The 19,387-nt window shown below is 40.2% G+C and overlaps 1 protein-coding gene across 1 annotated transcript in view; it reads right to left on the bottom strand.

The window, feature by feature from the left end:
* Window positions 1–19,387, bottom strand: part of AGBL3 (AGBL carboxypeptidase 3) — a 1,419,881-nt gene that overhangs the window by 512,322 nt on the left and 888,172 nt on the right. The window contains exon 10 of the mRNA XM_044087180.1: window positions 13,859–13,959. Coding sequence (XP_043943115.1) covers window positions 13,859–13,959 — 101 coding nt within the window. The remainder of the gene's footprint in view (window positions 1–13,858; window positions 13,960–19,387) is intronic.

Here is a 19,387-nt window from a genome sequence, read left to right as displayed (position 1 = left end):
CTTTCGCCACCCCTTTAGTTTGAATAAAACTATGCCTATTATTTTGCTGTGCCTCTATCAAGCAGTGACACTGAAGTAATCCCTGGGGTATATCTGCGATCTCCCATCCATTGGTCAAGATTCCTCTTGAACAAGGCCAGCGAGGTGCTCTGCCTCACATGTACCGGGATTTTGTTCCACAGCATAGGGAGTCTCTGGGTGATGAATCTGTCCCTCCAGCACGTTCTATTAATAACCGTGTCAAGGTTTAAGTCTCCTGCCCTTGTGGTTCTGAGGGATCTAGGTTTTTTGAGGTGAAGCATATTCATCAAATCTGGGTTTGACATGGCCTTATATGTCAGGCACAGGTCACCTCTGAGCAAGCGGTATGAGACTGAATAGAGCTGGAGTTCTTTCAGTCGGGCAGCATAAGACATATTTTGAGACCCTTTATCCTTTTGGTGAGGAACTTTTGGGGCCTTTCCAGCTGCTGCAGGTGTCGGGTCAGATACATTCGAATGGGGCATTGTACTCAATCATAGGTCTAATGAGTGATGAGTACAGGGGACGATGACCTCCCTTGATCTAGATGTGAATCCCTTCATGATCAGGTGGGCAATGTAGAAGGTTTTCCTAACTACTTTAGCAACATGAGTGTCAAGCGAAAGGCTACTGTCAACCTGGGTCCCCAGATCCCTGATGACTTCTTCTGTGCTCAGTGGATTGCCACCTATATGGTAGCTAGGGGTAACCTTGTTTTTCCCGAAGGGTATGACTATGCATTTCTTGGCGTTTAACTTTAGGCCATGGCTCTGGCACCAGTTATCCGTTTCTGTGAGGCCCTTCTGAAGGATATCTGTGTCAGATGTGTTTTCGACTATGGCCCAGTTTGCAGTCATCTGCAAACTTTGTCAGCCATAACCCTCCTGTGTTTGCTTGTACTTCAGAAAAGTAGATGCCGAACAAGAGTGGACCCAGGACTGAGCCCTGTGGGACACCACTTGTGACAGGCTTTGAGTCTGACATGGCTCCAGCAACTCTGACCCTGTGGGTTCTGTCAATTAGCCAGTTTGCAACCCATCTTGTGATGTATGGGTTTACATTCAAGCTGATGAGTTTTTCAATGATACCTGAGTGGGGTATTGTGTCGAAGGCCTTTGCCAGGTCGAGGTAGGCTGTATGGACTGCCTTTCCCTCATCAATGGCCTTGGTGACTGTCTCGAAAAAGTCAACCAAGTTTAAAAGGCATGATCTGCCTTTGACAAAGCCAAACTGGGTTGGATCCAAAGACTGCAAGTTCCCTATGTCTTTATTTATGAGTTCCATTATGATCCTCTCCATGGCTTTGCAGATAAGGCTTGTCAAGCTAATGGGACGGTAATTTCCAGGGTCGGTGGAGGCACCGCCCTTGTGAAGTGGGACCACAGTCGCCGTGCGCCTCTCCTTGGGTACGTATCATGAGGTGAGGCTAAGATTAAACAGCTGTCCTAACTCCGGGTTTAATTCCTCATTGAGTTCGTGGAGCACACAGCCGAGGACACCATCCGGTCTCATGGATGCTGTGTTTTTTGCCTTAGAGAGAGCAGTTCTCACCTGGGCGTTGGAGATGTTTGGGGGGCTACAATCCTCTGTATCTCTCCTTTTGGGGGGGGGGGAGTTTGCACTGAACCTGTCAGCCAGTATGTTGGCAATGTGTGTAGGTTCAGTAATCTTCACATCATTTTGAACTAATTCTGAGCATATCTGGGAGTTTCCTCCTAGGTTTCTAACATAGCTAAAGAAGGCCTTATGATTGTCTTTTGAGTCCTTGGCGATTTTTCTCTCAAAATTTGCCTTGGATGATTTTATGAGAGCTTTTAGTGTTTTACTTATAATGATCAAAGGTGTCTTACCTTTCAAGGATTTTGCTCTATCTTGTAGTAGCTTCCTCCTTTTGTTGTAGAGCTTGTTTATGGCTGGGGTCCACCAGACTGGACGCTTGCCTTTGGTACAAAGAGTCTTAGTTTTGTTTGGGATTGCCTGATCCATGCAGTCCTGTAGGTGCTGGTAGAAGGCATTTGTAAGTGATTTAGCGGTTTGAGTAATGTTTACCACTGGCTCAGGGGCCTTAAAGGAGACCACACTAGTTTTTAGAAGTGTGAAGTCGGCTTTTGAGAAGTTTTTCACTGTGGTCTTTTTTATTTCAGGTGGGGGCGGGATGAGGACCTCCAGCGAGATTAGTTTATGATCTGATCTCACCAGTGAGGGTATACTTCGGTGTTGAACATTGTGATCCCATGTTCGTGATGATGAGATCAAGTATGTTTTCTCCTCTTGTGGGGATGGTGACTAGTTGTTCCATGGCATTTGAGTTTATGAACTCCAGGAACCTTTGGGCTATAGTGTTTGGGCTTGAGTAGTGTTCCCAGTCTATATTAGGGTAGTTGAAGTCACCTAGTATGATGGTGTTTGGAGATAAATTTATCCCCTCCAATGTTTTCAGGAAGGCCATGTGAGGTTCCTGAGTTTGAGAGGGTGGCCTGTAACATGCTACAAATTGCAGAGCAGTCTTGCCTATGGTTAATTGCACCTGGATGGTCTCAGATGCATCGTGCGTTGCCATCAACCTTGAGGTGTGGGTGTCCTTTATGAATATGGACACCCCCCCTCCTTTCTTGGTGTTGTCCGGATTTTGGGGCCAGAACGCATGATATGAGGTGAAACCTGATAGTGCTGGGGTGCTCTCAGGAGCCTTGAACCAGGTTTCTGTCACAGCACAGACATCGATGTTCTCCACACTGAGAAGGGCCTCGAGTGCGTGCATCTTGAGATTGAGACTTCTGGCATTGAGTAGCATTACCCTTAGTTTTTTTTCTTTTTTGTGTTCTAGGGTGGTAGGTTTAGAATTTGAGCCTTGCCTAAAAAAGGCACTATGGGAGAGACAGAAGGGATAGAGTCTTCAGCATCAGAATCCTCAAAACCAGAAAAAAGCTGAGAATGTCCTTCATCAGCAGGGGTTCTGGAAACCTCTGAGTCAGAGGCAGACAAAACATCCGGGGATAATTCCCTAGCCCTCTTAGAAGGAGGTGACTGAGAGCCCCTGATAAGAGTTAAGAGATCACTAGCCATCTTAACCATCTGAGCCTGAGACAATTGAGGGGAGGCTGGTGCCTGTTTAGGAGTAGACTTTCGTCTGGGAGGCTTGCTAGAAAGCTGTAGGGACTCGGAAGGCCTAGCCACTGCAGAAGTGTGAGCCAAAGTCGTCGGTCTGGATCTGGTCTTTGGGCAGAGAAAAGAGGCCTCCGAAGCTGGCGCCTGCTTAGCGGCCCCGGATCCATCAGAGGTGGCGACTGGCAGAGGGTCCGAAGGCAAAGTAGAAGCCTGCAAAATGTAGGGCTCAGCAAAGGTCTCCGAAGATGCCTGCTGCTGAACATCCACAGACTGCAGGGGGAAAGAAAGCGCTTCACTGGCTACCGCTGAACCGACAACCAACTTAACAGGGTTGTCGTCAGTTAATTTAACCCTAGGTGTGTCGCGGTCCTTATCCTTCTTAGGAACATCCGAAGTTGGGAGACCAGAAGACGCCATACTGACAAACTCAGGCCAAACTCCGAAGTGCTCATATAAAATCCTAGCTCTATGGCGTATGGTACGCGGGTTGAAAGAAGCACAGAGATCACAATTTGGGATGTCGTGCTCAAAGCCCAAACAAGTAATACAGTAAGAATGAAAATCACAATGCGGAATCTGTTTTCCACAGGCAAGACAGTTATTAATTTTCTCTGACATTCATTAAAGCAAGAAAAAAGGGTCCCCAACAGGGTGCTTATCTGAGGATGTCTTCAACTTTAAAAGTCGGAATACAAAAGAAGGTAATCGGCCGACCGGCACTTGTATGAATTGCTTCTGCTTCGGGCTCCACGGCAAGAAATATTGAGGAAATTAAGTCGGCTGCCTGCCTTTGTACCTGATGTCCTGGAGTCAGGCTTAATCTGGACGCAGCCGATGTCATATACCAAGGACTTTTGTATTCTGGCCGACTACAGGCTACCAGGAGCCGGATAACCCATTTGTAAGGACTGCAACAGTGAAACACGATGAACATCCAAGGTACTGGCAAGCAAATAACTAGACAGGGAAAGGTAACAGAATGGTAAGATGCCAAGAACTTATTCAGACTACTGGCTAAAGATTGCCTTTCATATCAAGGAATGATATCAGAGTACAGGCAAAGAGAAAAAAATAGGGGGTTCCTAAATGAAAGACCAGCACTGGTAAAGTTTTTAGTAGAATCTAGAACAGAAGTTTATTTTATTTATTTTTTTATTTTACATTTGTTGACCGGGATAGTCCGACTGGATGCATGTCCATTTTCAGCGGAGGCCCGGGGAGAAAAGCTCCAAGGGTAAGCAGATACAGCATTACATAATACCAGCATTACATATTACAAACAGACTATTTACAGAGGTTACATAAGTAAGCAAGTTAGTTCCACAGGTTACAGTTAATCCTGAGCACAAGTCAGGATTAAATTAAATTACACAGTAAACTGGTTAACAGATTTTTACACATTCTAGAGAGAGTTAGCCAGGCTTGATACATTGACATAGCCAGTTAAGTGACAAATGTTGTTTGAGTCTAGTTTTAAATTGACCTAAGGTGGAAAGTAAGGTAATATCAGCTGGAAGAGTGTTCCAGAATCTACCTACAGAGTTTGCAAAGAGAGAATCACCGGCTGTGTTATTAGTTTTGCTAGTCTGAATTAGTAGTTTGTTAGAGGATCGAAGCGGTCTAGGATTGTTATAGGGGGTGATAATATTTTTAAGTGCAGGAGTATTGTCCGGATTATAGAGGATTTTATAGGCTATAATCAGTTGGTTATACTGGATTAAGCTGGGTAGTTCAAGCCACCCAAGCTGATTTAGACTGATGCAATGATGTGTCCTAAAAGGCAGCCCAGTGGCAAACCTGGCAATGTGGTTGTAGCAAATTGAGAGTTTGTTAAGGACAGTCTTGTTTAAATTCGAGAGTAGAGGGGATGCATACAGAAGGGTTGAAAGAAGGTGAGAGCGAGATATGGCAATTTTAGCTGGAGGGGTTAGGAAGGCTTTTATTCTGTAAAGTGACCCTAGTTTTTTATTGATGGTTTTGATGGTTTGGTTAACATATAGGTCAAATTTTAGATTATTGTCTATGATGACACCTAATAGTTTTGTAGATGGGTCGGGGAGATTATTGTGCCATCATTTGATTTTATGGTAAAGGTGAAAGTGGTAGACCTACGTGTTGGTGAAAATAACAGCATTTTAGTTTTTTTGTGATTTAGGATCAGACGATGTTCAGAAAGCCAGTTTTCTATTGTATTAAAAGTGGTCTGGGTAGCTGACCATAACTCTACTGGAGATGTGGCTGAGCAAATCAGAGTAGAGTCATCAGCATATTGGATACAGCTGACTTTTGAGATGATAGTATAAAGGTCATTAAAGGTCATTAATGAAGATGGAGAACAGCAAGAGCCCTAGTATAGAGCCTTATGGTACTCCAAGGGTGTTAAGTAGAAGGTTAGAGAGTTTGTTCTGCCAGAGGACAGCCTGCTGTCGACCATTCAGGTAGGTTTGAAACCATTGGAGGCCTCCAGTATCTAGACAGAATGTTTGCAGGGTGTGGATTAAAAGTTGGTGATCAACCATATCGAATGCCTTGGAAAGATCCAAAAAGAGGGCTGAGGATATATAATTATTGTTGAGATTATAGTTTATGGTGTTAGTAAAGGCTAAGAGGGCTGAAGTAGTGCTGTGATGAGGATGGAAGCCATGCTGAGTGTCTGCCATAAGGCGATTTTGGATTAGGTGGTGCATGAGTTGTCTATGAATACATTTTTCCATAATCTTTGCAAGTGGAGAGAGTATAGCTATTGGCCTATAATTGGAGAATTCAGTAGAGCTGCCTCCTTTGTGAAGTGGGCTGACATAGGATATTTTCCAGATGGTGGGAATTTTAGATTCTACTATGGTTCGATTGATTAGTATTGAGACGGGGTAAGCAATAGCATCTGCTAATTTTTGTAGGTACTCGGCAGGGAGTTGATCAGCAGAAAGTGTAGTGGGTTTTAATTTTTTGATCAAGGTACGGATAAGTGAAGTTGCGACTGGTTGGAAGCTGAACGCGAGTAGGTTTCTAGGGGTGCTACTTTCAGGACCAGGGGAGCTAGGAGGTAGTTGGCTAGCTGGGGCTTGAATTGTCTCAGTAAAGAATTGGTTAAAACCATCAGAAACATCTTCAGGGGTTTTATCAATAGTAGCAGCAGGGATTGGGGTTGAAGTTTGTTCAGGATGTAGTAGATTATTTAAAGAAATTTAAAGTTGCCATTAAGAAAGGAATAATCAGTACAGTGTAAAAAATATTGCATGATAACTATAAGAATCAATCAGAGAAGTTTAGGAAGGGACTGGAAAGAGAAATTAGATAAGCAATTCACAAAGAAACAATGGAGGGATATATGTATGTCTCTCAAATATGCAAAATCTAGATGATTTCAGATCTTTGCCTGGAAGTGCTTACATAGGTATTTTTATACCCCAAACAGACTTCAAAGAATTTTTCCTCAGGTAGACAGCAAATGATAGAGGTGAGATGGGGCAGAAAGAGGTAACTGGGAACATATTTTCTATGAGTGTAATGAGTTGGTAAACTTTAAAGATTCCCTACAGTCTGCTGTTAGTGATGCTGGGTGATCAAGTTGGAATGACTAGGGAAATTATTTTTTTGAGCTATGAAGCAAACTTGGAATTGCCTAAACATAGTAAGGCCTTGCTGAGTCTAATTATGATGGCTGCCCAAAAAACAATTACTAGAAAATGGAAAGCAAAGTCTAAACCAACTCTACTAGAAGTAGTGAAGATAGTAACAGACTTACAACAGCAGGAAATGGGATCTTTCAAAAAGGGTAGTAGCAAATTACATAGGAAAAATGGGAACTGTAGGATCAATACATGCAGAGGAGGAACGAGGTTTAAAAGAAGTAAGAATTAATGAGCTACGCAATGGTTAAGTAACAATGACTGGATTTGTTAAAAGTGATGTATAATGTTTGCAGCTACAGTTGTATCAGCATGGTTTGTAATGTATAATGTTTGCAACTGAGACTGTGTCGCTATGGTTTATTGTCATTTAAGCAACATGGCCTATGTCATACATAATAATTTAATAAAGATGTTTCTGATTAGAAAAAAAAAAAACATTCTTTTATGTATAATTTTCTGAACCATTACCCTATTTTCCAAATTTCACCAATAGCTTATATTCAGAAGAAAACTTTGTGAAGGGTCTAACCTGAGATTTGAATAGTGCAAACAAGTCTACAGTTGGAAAGATGCAATAGTCTGCAATATATCTAACAACCAATAATACTTCCTAATAATGGCACGCAACAGTCTCAAAAATCAGGGATTTTTCCAACAATATGTCAGGATCTCTGAAATAGACAGCTGACAACAAAATTTGGTTGTTGCCTAAATATATATAGATAATTCTTATTTAGAGTACTAAAATGCATATTATAAAATCATCTTTAATCAAATACATTTAACCAAATATTGTCCACTTGTATAGGTTATGTCCAGGTAGTGTTGTAATTTTAACTCATGACAGGTTAGGCAAGAAAATGTGGGCATGTACATGTTAAAAAAAGAAAACGTGGGCATGTACATGTTAAAAAACAAATGGCCCCATTACAGAATTCTATGGATACCCCTCCCCCTTTAAACAAATTTTAAACTGGAGTGTGTGTTTTGAATTTTAACCCATTTTTCATCAGCCAGTTTCAAATCTACTTGAATACATTAGTTGCAAATACTGTAATTAACTAAGGTTTTTAAAATATGTTGACATGAAATATAGTTAAACACTTCAGTACAGTCCAAATATATATCTACTAATATATCACATCTACTAGTATACTATAGTCTAAAGAATCATACAAGCTTCCATAGATTTCCAAAAATCAATAGCACAAGAACACCCATAACTAAATCAGTGTTGCTTAATATTTAAATGAGCTGTAAACATCCATTAAATTCTGTAACAGCAAAAAGATTTAATAGGGAAATACAATGTCTGCTCCTGTAATATACTGTAATAGGCCTGTGTTACTCCAATGTATCAACAAAAATGGTCTTAAAAAAGTAAGTGCATGATTTGAAATTTGCTGATGAATAACTACAGAAGGTCTATCATAACTAGTAAACACCTAAATGGATTAAGTATGGGCCCTGTACCGGAATGTTTGGCGACTGTGTTAGTTACCATAGAATAATCCTCTCCTGCATGTTTTCAGTCATTCCCACCATGAACTAGGCTCAAAGTGTAGCTCAGATATGGGGACCACTGAAGACCTAAGCATGGACATGGGGGACCACCACGTAAGAGGAAAGTAAAGACAGATATTCTTAAAGAAAATGTATTCAAGACTCATACCCAACATGCTTTAGGTTCATAGGTTTTGGTGTTAAACTTAAGACCTATATGTGTTTGAAAAGCTTAACTGCAATTACCTGTTTTGGACTTTTCCATTATCCATATATTTATCAGTGTTGTTCTGAATATTGTTAGTGAGCTGATAAACTATATTGTGAATAGTAGTTTAATCCAAAAGTTTTAGAAACTGAGAAGCTATGAATCTTGTCATGCAGTTTTATGTAATACATTACTAGATCACGTGTTAACTTTACTTTATTTATGCTCCACACACAATCTTTCAAACAGAAATGGTTGGACATATGCCAAGATTTGTTTTTCTCTCAGAAATCTGTGTCGAACAGAAATAGTTTCTGTAGTCCATCAGAATAGTTCATGTTTTCCAGCCATTTTTTCTTTTCTTCAATAATAATCACTGACCTCTCTCCAGCAGCTTCAGGTAGCTTGTTTTAAGACTGCAGAACGCAGGATTCGAATATATGCTCAGTCATGGATGTATATAGTGGTAGAATAACTTCCTACAATTTACTGGTTATTACTTTTGAGTATAAGGTGGGGTTTCTGACTATAGTGATTCAACAGTGATTCCTGCATCATTTATTTCATTGTCTGCACTTAATGTCCACCTAGTAATGCTGTAAAAAAAAAAAAAGTAAATATCTTACTTCCCAACTTTAACACAGAGGCCAAAACTTGTCATTACACAAAGTTCAAATCATCTTGAAGTATTTTTGCATTCTTAGGGGAGGTAGTTATATTCTCCAAGCTCTCGTTATCTGTCTGCATTTAATAATTTCTTTACTTACAAGATTTCTCTTCCAAATATAAACTTCATCCACCTGTCCTGTCTACTTCAAGTTTTACTAATTTCCGTTTCCCTCCAAAAAGGCCAAATAATGAAGTCCCACATGTGGATTGGGGTCCAATAGCACCAAACTGCCCTTAATTACATGTTTACACAGCTCCCATGATGCCCACAATTCAAAACCTCATTCTATCACTATCCATTATTGTTTACCATCTTGCTCCAAAATTATTTAAGCTTGATTGTGGTTTTGTGGCATCTAATATCACATTCGGCATATTCACACTGGTTCAACCCAGTTTTCTACATGCCTCCACAGATCTCACCAAAAATGTCTCGCTCTAAACTACAGTCACAAGATAGTAGCTGGCTGACTCACTAGTATGTTGATTACAACTCTTCCAATGTGAAAGCTGAGAAATTGTTACAAGAGCAATAAAACTTATCAAACTGGTTAAAATTCAGTTACTGGTTAGTAATTATACTGCCTGGCTACCAGCAAAAAAGAACTTTGGAAAATCAGCCAGAAAAAAAGATAAACAAGGTCTGACTTCAAATAAACTCTAGTTCAGCAAAAAGTAGTTCAAGTTGCAGCTTTAGTATAAGAGACAGCTTCCAATAATTTAGAGGGAAAATTAATTAAATGTACTCAGAAGTGCTAATTTAACACATGCAGTCAAATTGCAGACGCCTGAAAAAAATAAATAAAAAGCTTTAACTGGACATTCAGAAGAGCTGATAAACAGCAGAAATCACAGACTGAAATTAAGACTGGCTGCACATGAGCCTTCTCAAGACGAACTGTTTAAAAAAAAATAATAAGTTAGAAGATAAAATGTACTGAGGAAACTTGAGATTTTTTTGGTATACCAAATTAATTGGACGTAGACTGCATTAATTTTATCAAAGTACAAATAAGCAACTGTACTGGCATTCCACAACAGGATTTGTTGACTGAGAGGGTATGCCATGTGTATACTCCAAACAATCATCAGAAAGCAGCTGAGACCAATATTAGTAAAGGTGCCATCATACCAGGAGAGAGCTGATCCTGACAAAACTGTGACAAGAGAGAAAAATATTAAAAACTTGAAAGTATTTATGGAAAATTATTATTTGATGTACACCATGCAGATGAGAAGCAAGTTTATCCCAGTGGTCAAGGGATGTTGACAAACAGGTGTGAGATTCAAGCTGTGATATCAGTTTGTCTTCAGGCTATTTTACTGGGGGATCAAATGTGTTTTTAGATGCAGAGAGGCTATGGAAGAAATAAAACAGTTTAGCCAACAAAGAGTGAGCCAGCAACCTGAAGGAGACTCCTCATTTGTTTTAAACCCCTTAGAGAGACTTTGGCAGCAAAACATTTTCCATTGTTACAAAGGAAATGTTTGAGTGACAGAAAAAAACATAGGAGCTGACTAGAAGAACCAGTAATACAGTGTACTCAAACCAGAGACTAGTCCTGTGAGGCAGAGATGATCAGAAATAAGGCCAGCAACAAAGTAAAATTAGTGAGTATGTAGGAAAACTGTAAAGCATCAACCTCACAAAATTCAGTATACATATATCAACTGTAGTTCTGCAGGAGGTGGGCGAAAAAGACTGGAAGTTTGTTGACTGTTAAACTGGTGGGAGAACTGTAAAGCATAAATCTCACAATATATTATTAATGTATAGAAGGACACTGAATGGGATAAGGACTATAAGCAAAACAACTTTTTCCTTATTGAAGTCTGTCAACAGCCTCGTAAACGCAGGCATTTTCAATTATCAAACTATAAACCACTCAACAAAACACTCTGTTAGAGGGACTTGATGAAGCTCAGGTGAAAATGCTTTCTTAAATATAGTTAGTTATACAGTAGTTGTTTACCGTGAGTTGTCATGCTTGAATTCTTGTTATTTATGTTGTTAAAAAATAAAAATATACCTTTTACCTAAGGAATGAGGTTTCACAGGCTGTTGAGATGGTAAACTCTCACAGGTCCTTCAAGAATATTATAATAAGGGACAAACTGCTAAAACTTTGAGATTGGCTCCTTGTTTCCTCATCTCACAGATGTTCCGCCAATCAGCTACCCTGGACCCTTCTATCACTGTCCGTAACTTCCTTTAAATAACTGAACAGTTGAATGTAATGTATTAGAACAAGAACACTCACCCATCTATCTATTTAACAGAATAAATTTCTTGAAATTTGAACAAGTTGTCTTTATTCCTTCCAAAGGGAGGGCATCAGAGAAAAAGAAAGAGACTGCTGTGTGTGTCTCCTAGATCCGCTAGCTAAAGTGATTTTACACAGTAGTGGTGTGAACAGGGACTTTGCCTTTTACAACCTTCTTTATTTATATAATTAATCTCTAGGCTGCTGCATTTTTGCAAAAACTGCAAAAGCACTTGGAACTATTATCATTTTCTTTTTAAATACATTGTGATCTTTTTGTACTGTGATCTATGCAACAATTTCCTTCATATTCATGTTGCCTATGCTTAGACACCTTTGACCTCCAAACTGATCGCATTAGTGCATGTTTTAGTTGATTTATTTATTGATATTTGTTTTTTATTTGCTGTTCCTTTTGTTATTAGAGTAAATGAACTAGCTCATCTCTGACATTTTTCAGCCACAACTTGGACCACAAGGGCAAGAGTAAATGCAGTACATATGGACAATTCAGATAAGGTTATAGATCAGCATGTTTTTTGGAGGTGGGAGGAACGTAAGTACCAAGACAAAACCCACATGGAAAGACGGAGAACATGCACAAAGGCACCAATTCCAGATCAGGACTAAATCTCAGTGGGGAAGAGATCTAAACTACTGAAATACCACGTTGTCCAGAGTAAAGTGTTAGAGGAAAACCAGGCCCACAATCTGACTGCACTATATACTAGTATCCTATAATGATTCATTTGTCTTACACGATCATGCAACAAACAACAGTAAAAAATTATTCTGGCTTCTTTGTCAAGAACATTCCCTCTCCTGATGGAATAGTTTTATTCCTAAATATTTACCTATTTTTTTTAACTGAGATTTGTGCTACATTTGCTAGAAAGCTTATTGTTCTGCATGCAGTTATTCCTCACATCAGAACTCTTTCTTTTTTTGTCCTTAATCTTGTGGTTAGGAGGTTGCTTTTTTAAAAGTCATATTCTCCTCCCTTCAGGAATGCTATTGCTAGGCACTTTGTAAACTCACATGTTATAGAGCTTAGACCCAAAATTCCAAGAGCTGCTTCTAGTACAGTCCAAGTAAAGGATCAGAAGTCCATCAAGGACCAAAGTGTTAATGACTTGGCTTTAGAACATAATTTAGCCACCTCCTTTTGTTTCCAGCTACAGAAACCAGACATTTCATTATTTCTGGCATTATCTATAGCAACAGGATTTACTTTGTGTTTACTCATCTGAAAACTAGTTAAGTAGACTGATCTTTGTGAATTCTTTTTGCACAAGTCAGACCACAGATTAAAAGAGCGGGTAATGTGCATGTGCAGTTTTGAGAAGCCAGTCAAACAAAGTAATACACATCTTTCAGAGGAAGAAGCAAACAGGACTACACAATGGAAATGCATGCTGATAAAGGAAAAACACAAACTCCACAAAATGCCAGAGTTCAGAATCAGTCTCTAGAATATGGTGTTATGAAACTCATTAAGACAGTACAACTACAAAAACATGAAGTGTAATAGCAGTAGTTCTAAGAATGGCAAAGATACTGCTGGGCCACTCCAGAGCTAGATTTTTCTGCCTCCTATCCATTCACTTTACTGTAGTTGTGCACTTCATTATCTGAAATGCCAGTTGGTGCAGTAAGTTTGCTCTACACACACACCAGAATATCACCACTGTGATTCCCCAGTTGCACTAAAATCTGTTCAAGGAAATCATTACTGACATAATTTTATTCATGTTTACTGGTATGTGCCGAGAGCCAGCAACACCTCAGCAGAAAGTACATGTAGTTTCATATTCTTTTATTTTGCAGTCATAAGGTGTCATAAAACGTATCAAACACAACTAGATAGAACACCTAGAAGTTTCATCTTAACATAAGTAATCTTATTGGCAGTAACCTGCCATCAATTTATACAGTTTAGGTATCTAATGATTAAAGTTACATGTTTGAATGTTGTTGTTTTTCTTTCGGCTTTTCCCAGTTAGGGGTCGCCACAGCAGAACTCTGGTCCGTTAATGAATGGCAGTCGATTTGTATGGTGCCAAGGTGCCAGCCCAATGCCCAACCTTCAACGAAAGCACGCCCAGTCACGCATGTCTTTTGAACGCCACTCAACCGCGGGGAGGACATGCAGACTCCACACAGAAGGCTCTCCAGCCGAGAATCGAATGGGAGAACCTCTTGCTGTGAGGCGACAACGCTACCGCTGCACCACCGCTGCTTCAAAACAAAGCTACATGTTTGAATAAATAATTTAATCCTGCACTCTGAAAAAAGTACTAATCTTTGTAGGAAAATCAAGATCATTCACACTTAGTTCCTGCACCCACCTTTTTTTGTAAACAGAAAGTGAATGGTTTATCATTTAAATGATGACACCTGGATCCAGAGGTAAATTTTTTGCTTTTGCACAACAGATGATGCAGCAGCCTTACCTTTGTACGGTCAGGGTCACAATAATCCAGCAAGGTGTCACACAAACAGTAGCTGAGGGATTCAAAGTCTTCTGTGCTGAAATGAGTGCCCTTACGCCTTCCTGAAAGAATCATGACAGAAAATAAATAGTGCAACATGGAAAATACAGGAAAGGGCTCATTAGCATAGCAAACCGGAAACGGAGCCATATGCTGTTAACAGATATGGTCTGTGTCACTTAATGCATCACAGTTTACTCTAAAAAAATATATATCATCAGTCAATGTACACAGATTACAACCCATCTGCACAGTACAAAAATGGATAGCTTTAACAGAGTTCATTTTCAGACATAGCAACACACTAGTGGAACAAACAGAAAAAAAATTATTCGATGAAATAAAAAAGGTTATTGTGCAAAGGGATACTATAATAGGTGATTTCAACTGTAACTTAAGGAAAATATAGGTTAAAATAGGACAAGATACAAAAGCATGTAATCAAATGATCACATATGTTCCATTAAACTAAGGCAATATAGAAAATATACTTAAAAATTAGGGAATTTAAAGTTCACGACTGATTACATAATGTTTTCAGATAGCTTAAAAGAGGTGATAGCAAAAACTAATGATGTATTTCCAGGTCACTGATTTATAGAAACAGACAAGCAATTTCAAAGAGTACATCAAGGAAAGCAATGTATTTCATTTTTTCCTGGTTAGGGGTCACCACAGTGGATCACCGGTCCACAGATTGATTGGTGGTAGAGTTTTTACGGTGTCGAGTTGCCAGCCCGGCACCCAACCTTCACAAAAGCCACACGTACACACACACTTGCACTTAACTGCATGTCTTTAAAACTCATTCGACTGCAGGGAGGACATGCAGACTCCACACAAAACACTCCAGGCGAGAATTGAACCAGAGAACCTCTTGCTGTGAGGTGACAATGCTAACCACTGCGGCCTAAGAAAAAGATTAAATAGACATATGGGAGCTGTTACAAAAACAGAATTATTTAGTGTTGAAATCTGTCAGCTTTGGAAACATTATTCTATGAAATCTTTTTATAAATTATGGTAACATTGATTATTAGTCTATAAGGGCAAGTACAGATACACGTACTCGAGGAAGTAATTACTTTTTCAAGAAAGGAGACAGAGAAGATCTAAAAACTGGAGATCATTTATTCTAAATGACACAGATTATAAGATATTTATAAAAAATACAGAAGCATAAAAGTAAGTGTTTAGGACAACTCATGATTGTATATGGTGCAGAAAGGAGAAATATTAAAGATTTATTGATTTTGATTAAAGTAATTGTTGATAGTATTATAAGAGTAACAAGAGTAGTATGCTATGTCTTTCGGCTTTTCCCGGTTAGGGGTCGCCACTGCAGAACTCCGGTCCGCTAAAGATTGGCAGTAGAATTTATGTGCCGAGTTGCTGGCCCTGATGCACAACCTTCAACGAAGGTACGCCCATTCATGCAGGTCCCCACACAGAAGACACTCTAGCTGATAATCGAACTGGACAAAGTCTTACTGTGAGGCAACAACGATACCGCAGCACCACCACCGCAGTAGTAACAAGAGTAGTATAAGAGTAGCAAATAGACTGCAAAAAGATATGTGCTGTAGAGAAGGCATACAGCACAAATCTTAATATTACATAGAAAATATTACAAGAATATTGCACAAAAAAAAAACTTGGTAAGCAGGAGCAGCCTTAGGTCAGTATACTGGATTATATTTAACAGCGTGTTAGTAAATGAATGACCTACAGAAGAAATTCACGTGAAGACTGGTATCCCATGAGCGGTATTCTCTACTCTAAAACGCGGTGAATACAGTTATAGAAAAAGGTAAAGTAAAGACAGAAAATGGGCTTGGAAAATTACAGAAAAGCTAAATATACTAGCATACATGGCTCATGCTTATCACTTATTATACCATGACCACCCCATTAATATTCCAAAATGTGCCTGCTGATTGGTCAGCATGCACGTTGTAAATCGACTTATACTAATGGAAAAAGGTCCGGTCGCCCGGACTTTTTCCATTAGTATAAGTCTTTTTTAAAACACTGTCTTGCTATGTTAAAGGAGTTTAACATAGCGACACAGGTTTAAAAAAAGCAATGGAGATCTCTGTTGCTCTTTTTAAAGCTGTCTCGCTATGTTAAACTCCTTTAACATAGTGACACAATGTGTAAAAAGCAACGGAGATCTTGCTTTCTCCGTTGCTTTTTTTTTTAAACCTGTCCCGCTATGTTAAATGGGTTTAACATAGCGAGACAGCTTTAAAATAAGCAACGGAGACCTTCGTTGCTTATTTTAAAGCTGTCTCTCTATGTTAAACCCATTTAACATAGCGAAACAGTTTGTAAAAAGCAACAGAGATCTTGCTTTCTCCGTTGCTTTTGCCCACGGCTCTGATGTACTGCGTAGGCATGAGCAGTACATCAGAACTTCCGCGGAATACCAGACAGCTGCGGAAGGGCAGCAAGGAGGCATTATACAATGCCATTATTTAAGAAAAGTAATAATTTTTTTTCTTAAATAATGTCATTGTATAATAGCAATAACCCACTTCTGGGTGTGGGTAATGCTGGATTTACCCACGGTTGGCTTTGTTTGGTCCCTCGGGCTTCGTCCTCGGGACCAAACCACGCCAACTGTGGGTAAATCCAGCATTACCCACACCTAGGCGTGGGTTATTGCTATAGTAACTGAAACTAATAAAGGGTGGTCTAAGGCTATGGTGGTGACTGGAGAACAGCTGGGGAAGATAGGCTTGAGTCTAGATGAAAAGTATAAGGATTTGAGGATACAGTTGATATGGGTGGAATTTATTTTTTCAGAAACTGAGATTAGTTTTCTGGTCATAAAATTTGGGGAAAATGAAATAGTTATGGGAATTTCAGAATAAGTTTCTTGATTTAAATGAATCAAGTGAGCAACAAGTTTACAGGCATTGCTGTATTCTGGGCTGTGGTGTAGTTCCTGTGTTGTCCATTACCTTACTTGGATAGAAGGAAGTTTCTTTGCTCACCAGTGGGAGTGGGGAGCCTTGAGCAGCCTACCTGTCCTTGGGGGAAGTGACCTCAGCACAAGAAGCTGTAGTAATTGGTTGTTTGGGACCATTTCTAGCTCTTTTGTAGTTCACTGTTTAAAATCCGCGTTTGCACGACTTTGCGCGGTTGTGTGCATAGCGCAGCGCCGGTTAAACAAGGTTAAACTTTTTCTGGCTCCAGCAAGTCTGCTCTTCAAATTTTCCCTTAAGGAAGCTCTACTCTTAGTATAACCAGAGTACTCACTGTATTATAAGCCTAGCACTTGTTCTCAATACTTCTCTACTAAGTAAGCACTCTTGTACTAAGTAAAGCACTACATCTACTTACCACCCCTGTGAATATCCACTTCCCTTAAAGGTATACCACTCCCTTATACTGTTCTAGCATGTCGAGTGGTAGATTACTGGCGTTGTCTCCAGTTCAGCTGGTCAATCTAGATATCTTGAGACAATGCTACAATTGTCTCATGTACACAGACAACCCTCTCGTCCTCCCAAAAAACACAAATACATGTGAGAGTTCAGGGCTGGCATGACCAGACAGGAGGAGATGGCAACCACACACACAACAATCCCAGTCCCACATAGACCTACCACAACTGCAAACCAAACACATAAAAACACAAAGACATATTCGGAGGCTCTAATAAAAAACTTACCAAAACAACAGAGGCTCCCAAAGCAGACATCCAAAAACCCACCACCTCAAAACAAAACACATGCAACACATACTTCAATAAATCAGTGTGTCGACCAATCGCAGCCCTTAAGGCCAAACACCTTGCCTGATACACTAGTAATAGGTGACTCCATAGTCAGACACACTGATGTCCTACTGACCAGGCTGAACAAGGAGAAGGTGACTGTGAGCTGTCTATCGGGAGCTAGGATCCGCCACATAACACACGCACTCAGGTTACTCCAAAGCAAGTACAAATATGACTCCGTCATTGTCCATGCTGGTGTGAATGACCTGAGACGTACCTCCCTGGACTACATGAAAAGAGACATAGAGGAGCTCTCCGATTATGTAGCCCAGGCTGGTATGACCCTGACCCTGAACAGCATCTTGCCCTCACCAAGAATGATACCACAATACAAAGACAAGATGATCAGCTTTAACAATTGGTTCAAGTACTGGTGTCATTCTAAAGGGATCCAATGTCTGTCTGCCTGGGATGATATGTTGAACAAGCCACGCTGCTTCGCAAGGGATGGCTTACACCTGTTACCACTGGGCTTACGGATATTGGCTAAGGCTCTTGCCACCCCCATAGTGCCTTTTTTAGGCAAGGCTCAAAAGACAAACCCACCTCCTTAGAAAACAAAAATGGAAAAAAACTAAGGGTAATGCTGCTCAACGCCAGAAGTCTAAATCTCAAGATGCAGACACTTGATGCACTTCTCAGCATGGAGAACATCAACGTCTGTGCAGTAACTGAAACCTGGTTCAAGGCTCCTGAGAGCACCCCAGCGCTACCAGGCTATACCTCGTATCATGCTTTTCGGCCCCAAAACCCGGGCCGAACCACAAAGGGAGGGAGAGTGTCCATATTCATAAAGGACACCCACACCTCCAGGTTAGTAGCAACACATGAAGCATCACAGACCATACAGGTGCAACTAACCATAGGCAAAATGCTATACAACTGGTAGCATGTTACAGACCACCCTCCCAATCTCAAGAACCCCACTCAGCCTTCCTGAAGACATTGGAGGATATGAATGTATCACAAAATACCATCATACTGGGAGACTTCAACTACCCAAACATAGATTGGGTACATTATTCTAGCCCTAATACCCTAGCCCAAAGGTTCCTGGAATTCATAAATTCAAATGCACTGGAACTACTAGTCACCCTCCCACTAGGGGAGATAATATACTAGACCTGATCATCACAAACATGGGGACAAAATGCTCCACACCGGAAGTATACCCCTCACTAGTGAGATCTGACCACAAACTAATCACCCTGGATATACATATCCCACCTCCACCCCCAGCACAAAAAACCACAGTGAAAAACTTCTCAAAAGCAGACTTCACTCTTCTTAAGACTGAGATGATATCCTTTAAGCCCACTGTGCCAGTGGATACCACATCCCACAATGCCGAATCCTTCACAAATGCTTTCTATGGACATCTCCAAGAATGCATGGATCATGCAATCCCAAACAAATCCAAGTCCCTCTCCACCAAATGTAAGCATCCTGTCTGGTGGACCTCAGCCATAAACAAATTGTATAACAAAAGAAGGAAGCTACTGCACGTCAGAGAGAAATCCCATGAAGGGAAGACATCTCTGATCAACATTAGCAGAAAACTACGTTCTCTCATAAAAACATCCAAGGCCAACTTTGAGAGAAAAATCACTAAGGACACTAAAGATAACCAGAAAGCCTTCTTCAGCTATGTTAGAAACCTGGGCGGAAACCCTCAGATACGCTCAGAGTTGGTTCACAGCAAC

Source organism: Protopterus annectens, chromosome 11.part0 (assembly GCF_019279795.1).
Source record: "Protopterus annectens isolate FY-2018-M chromosome 11.part0, PAN1.0, whole genome shotgun sequence".
Lineage (NCBI taxonomy): Eukaryota > Metazoa > Chordata > Ceratodontiformes > Protopteridae > Protopterus > Protopterus annectens.
This window is presented reverse-complemented; position numbering and strand designations above follow the sequence as displayed.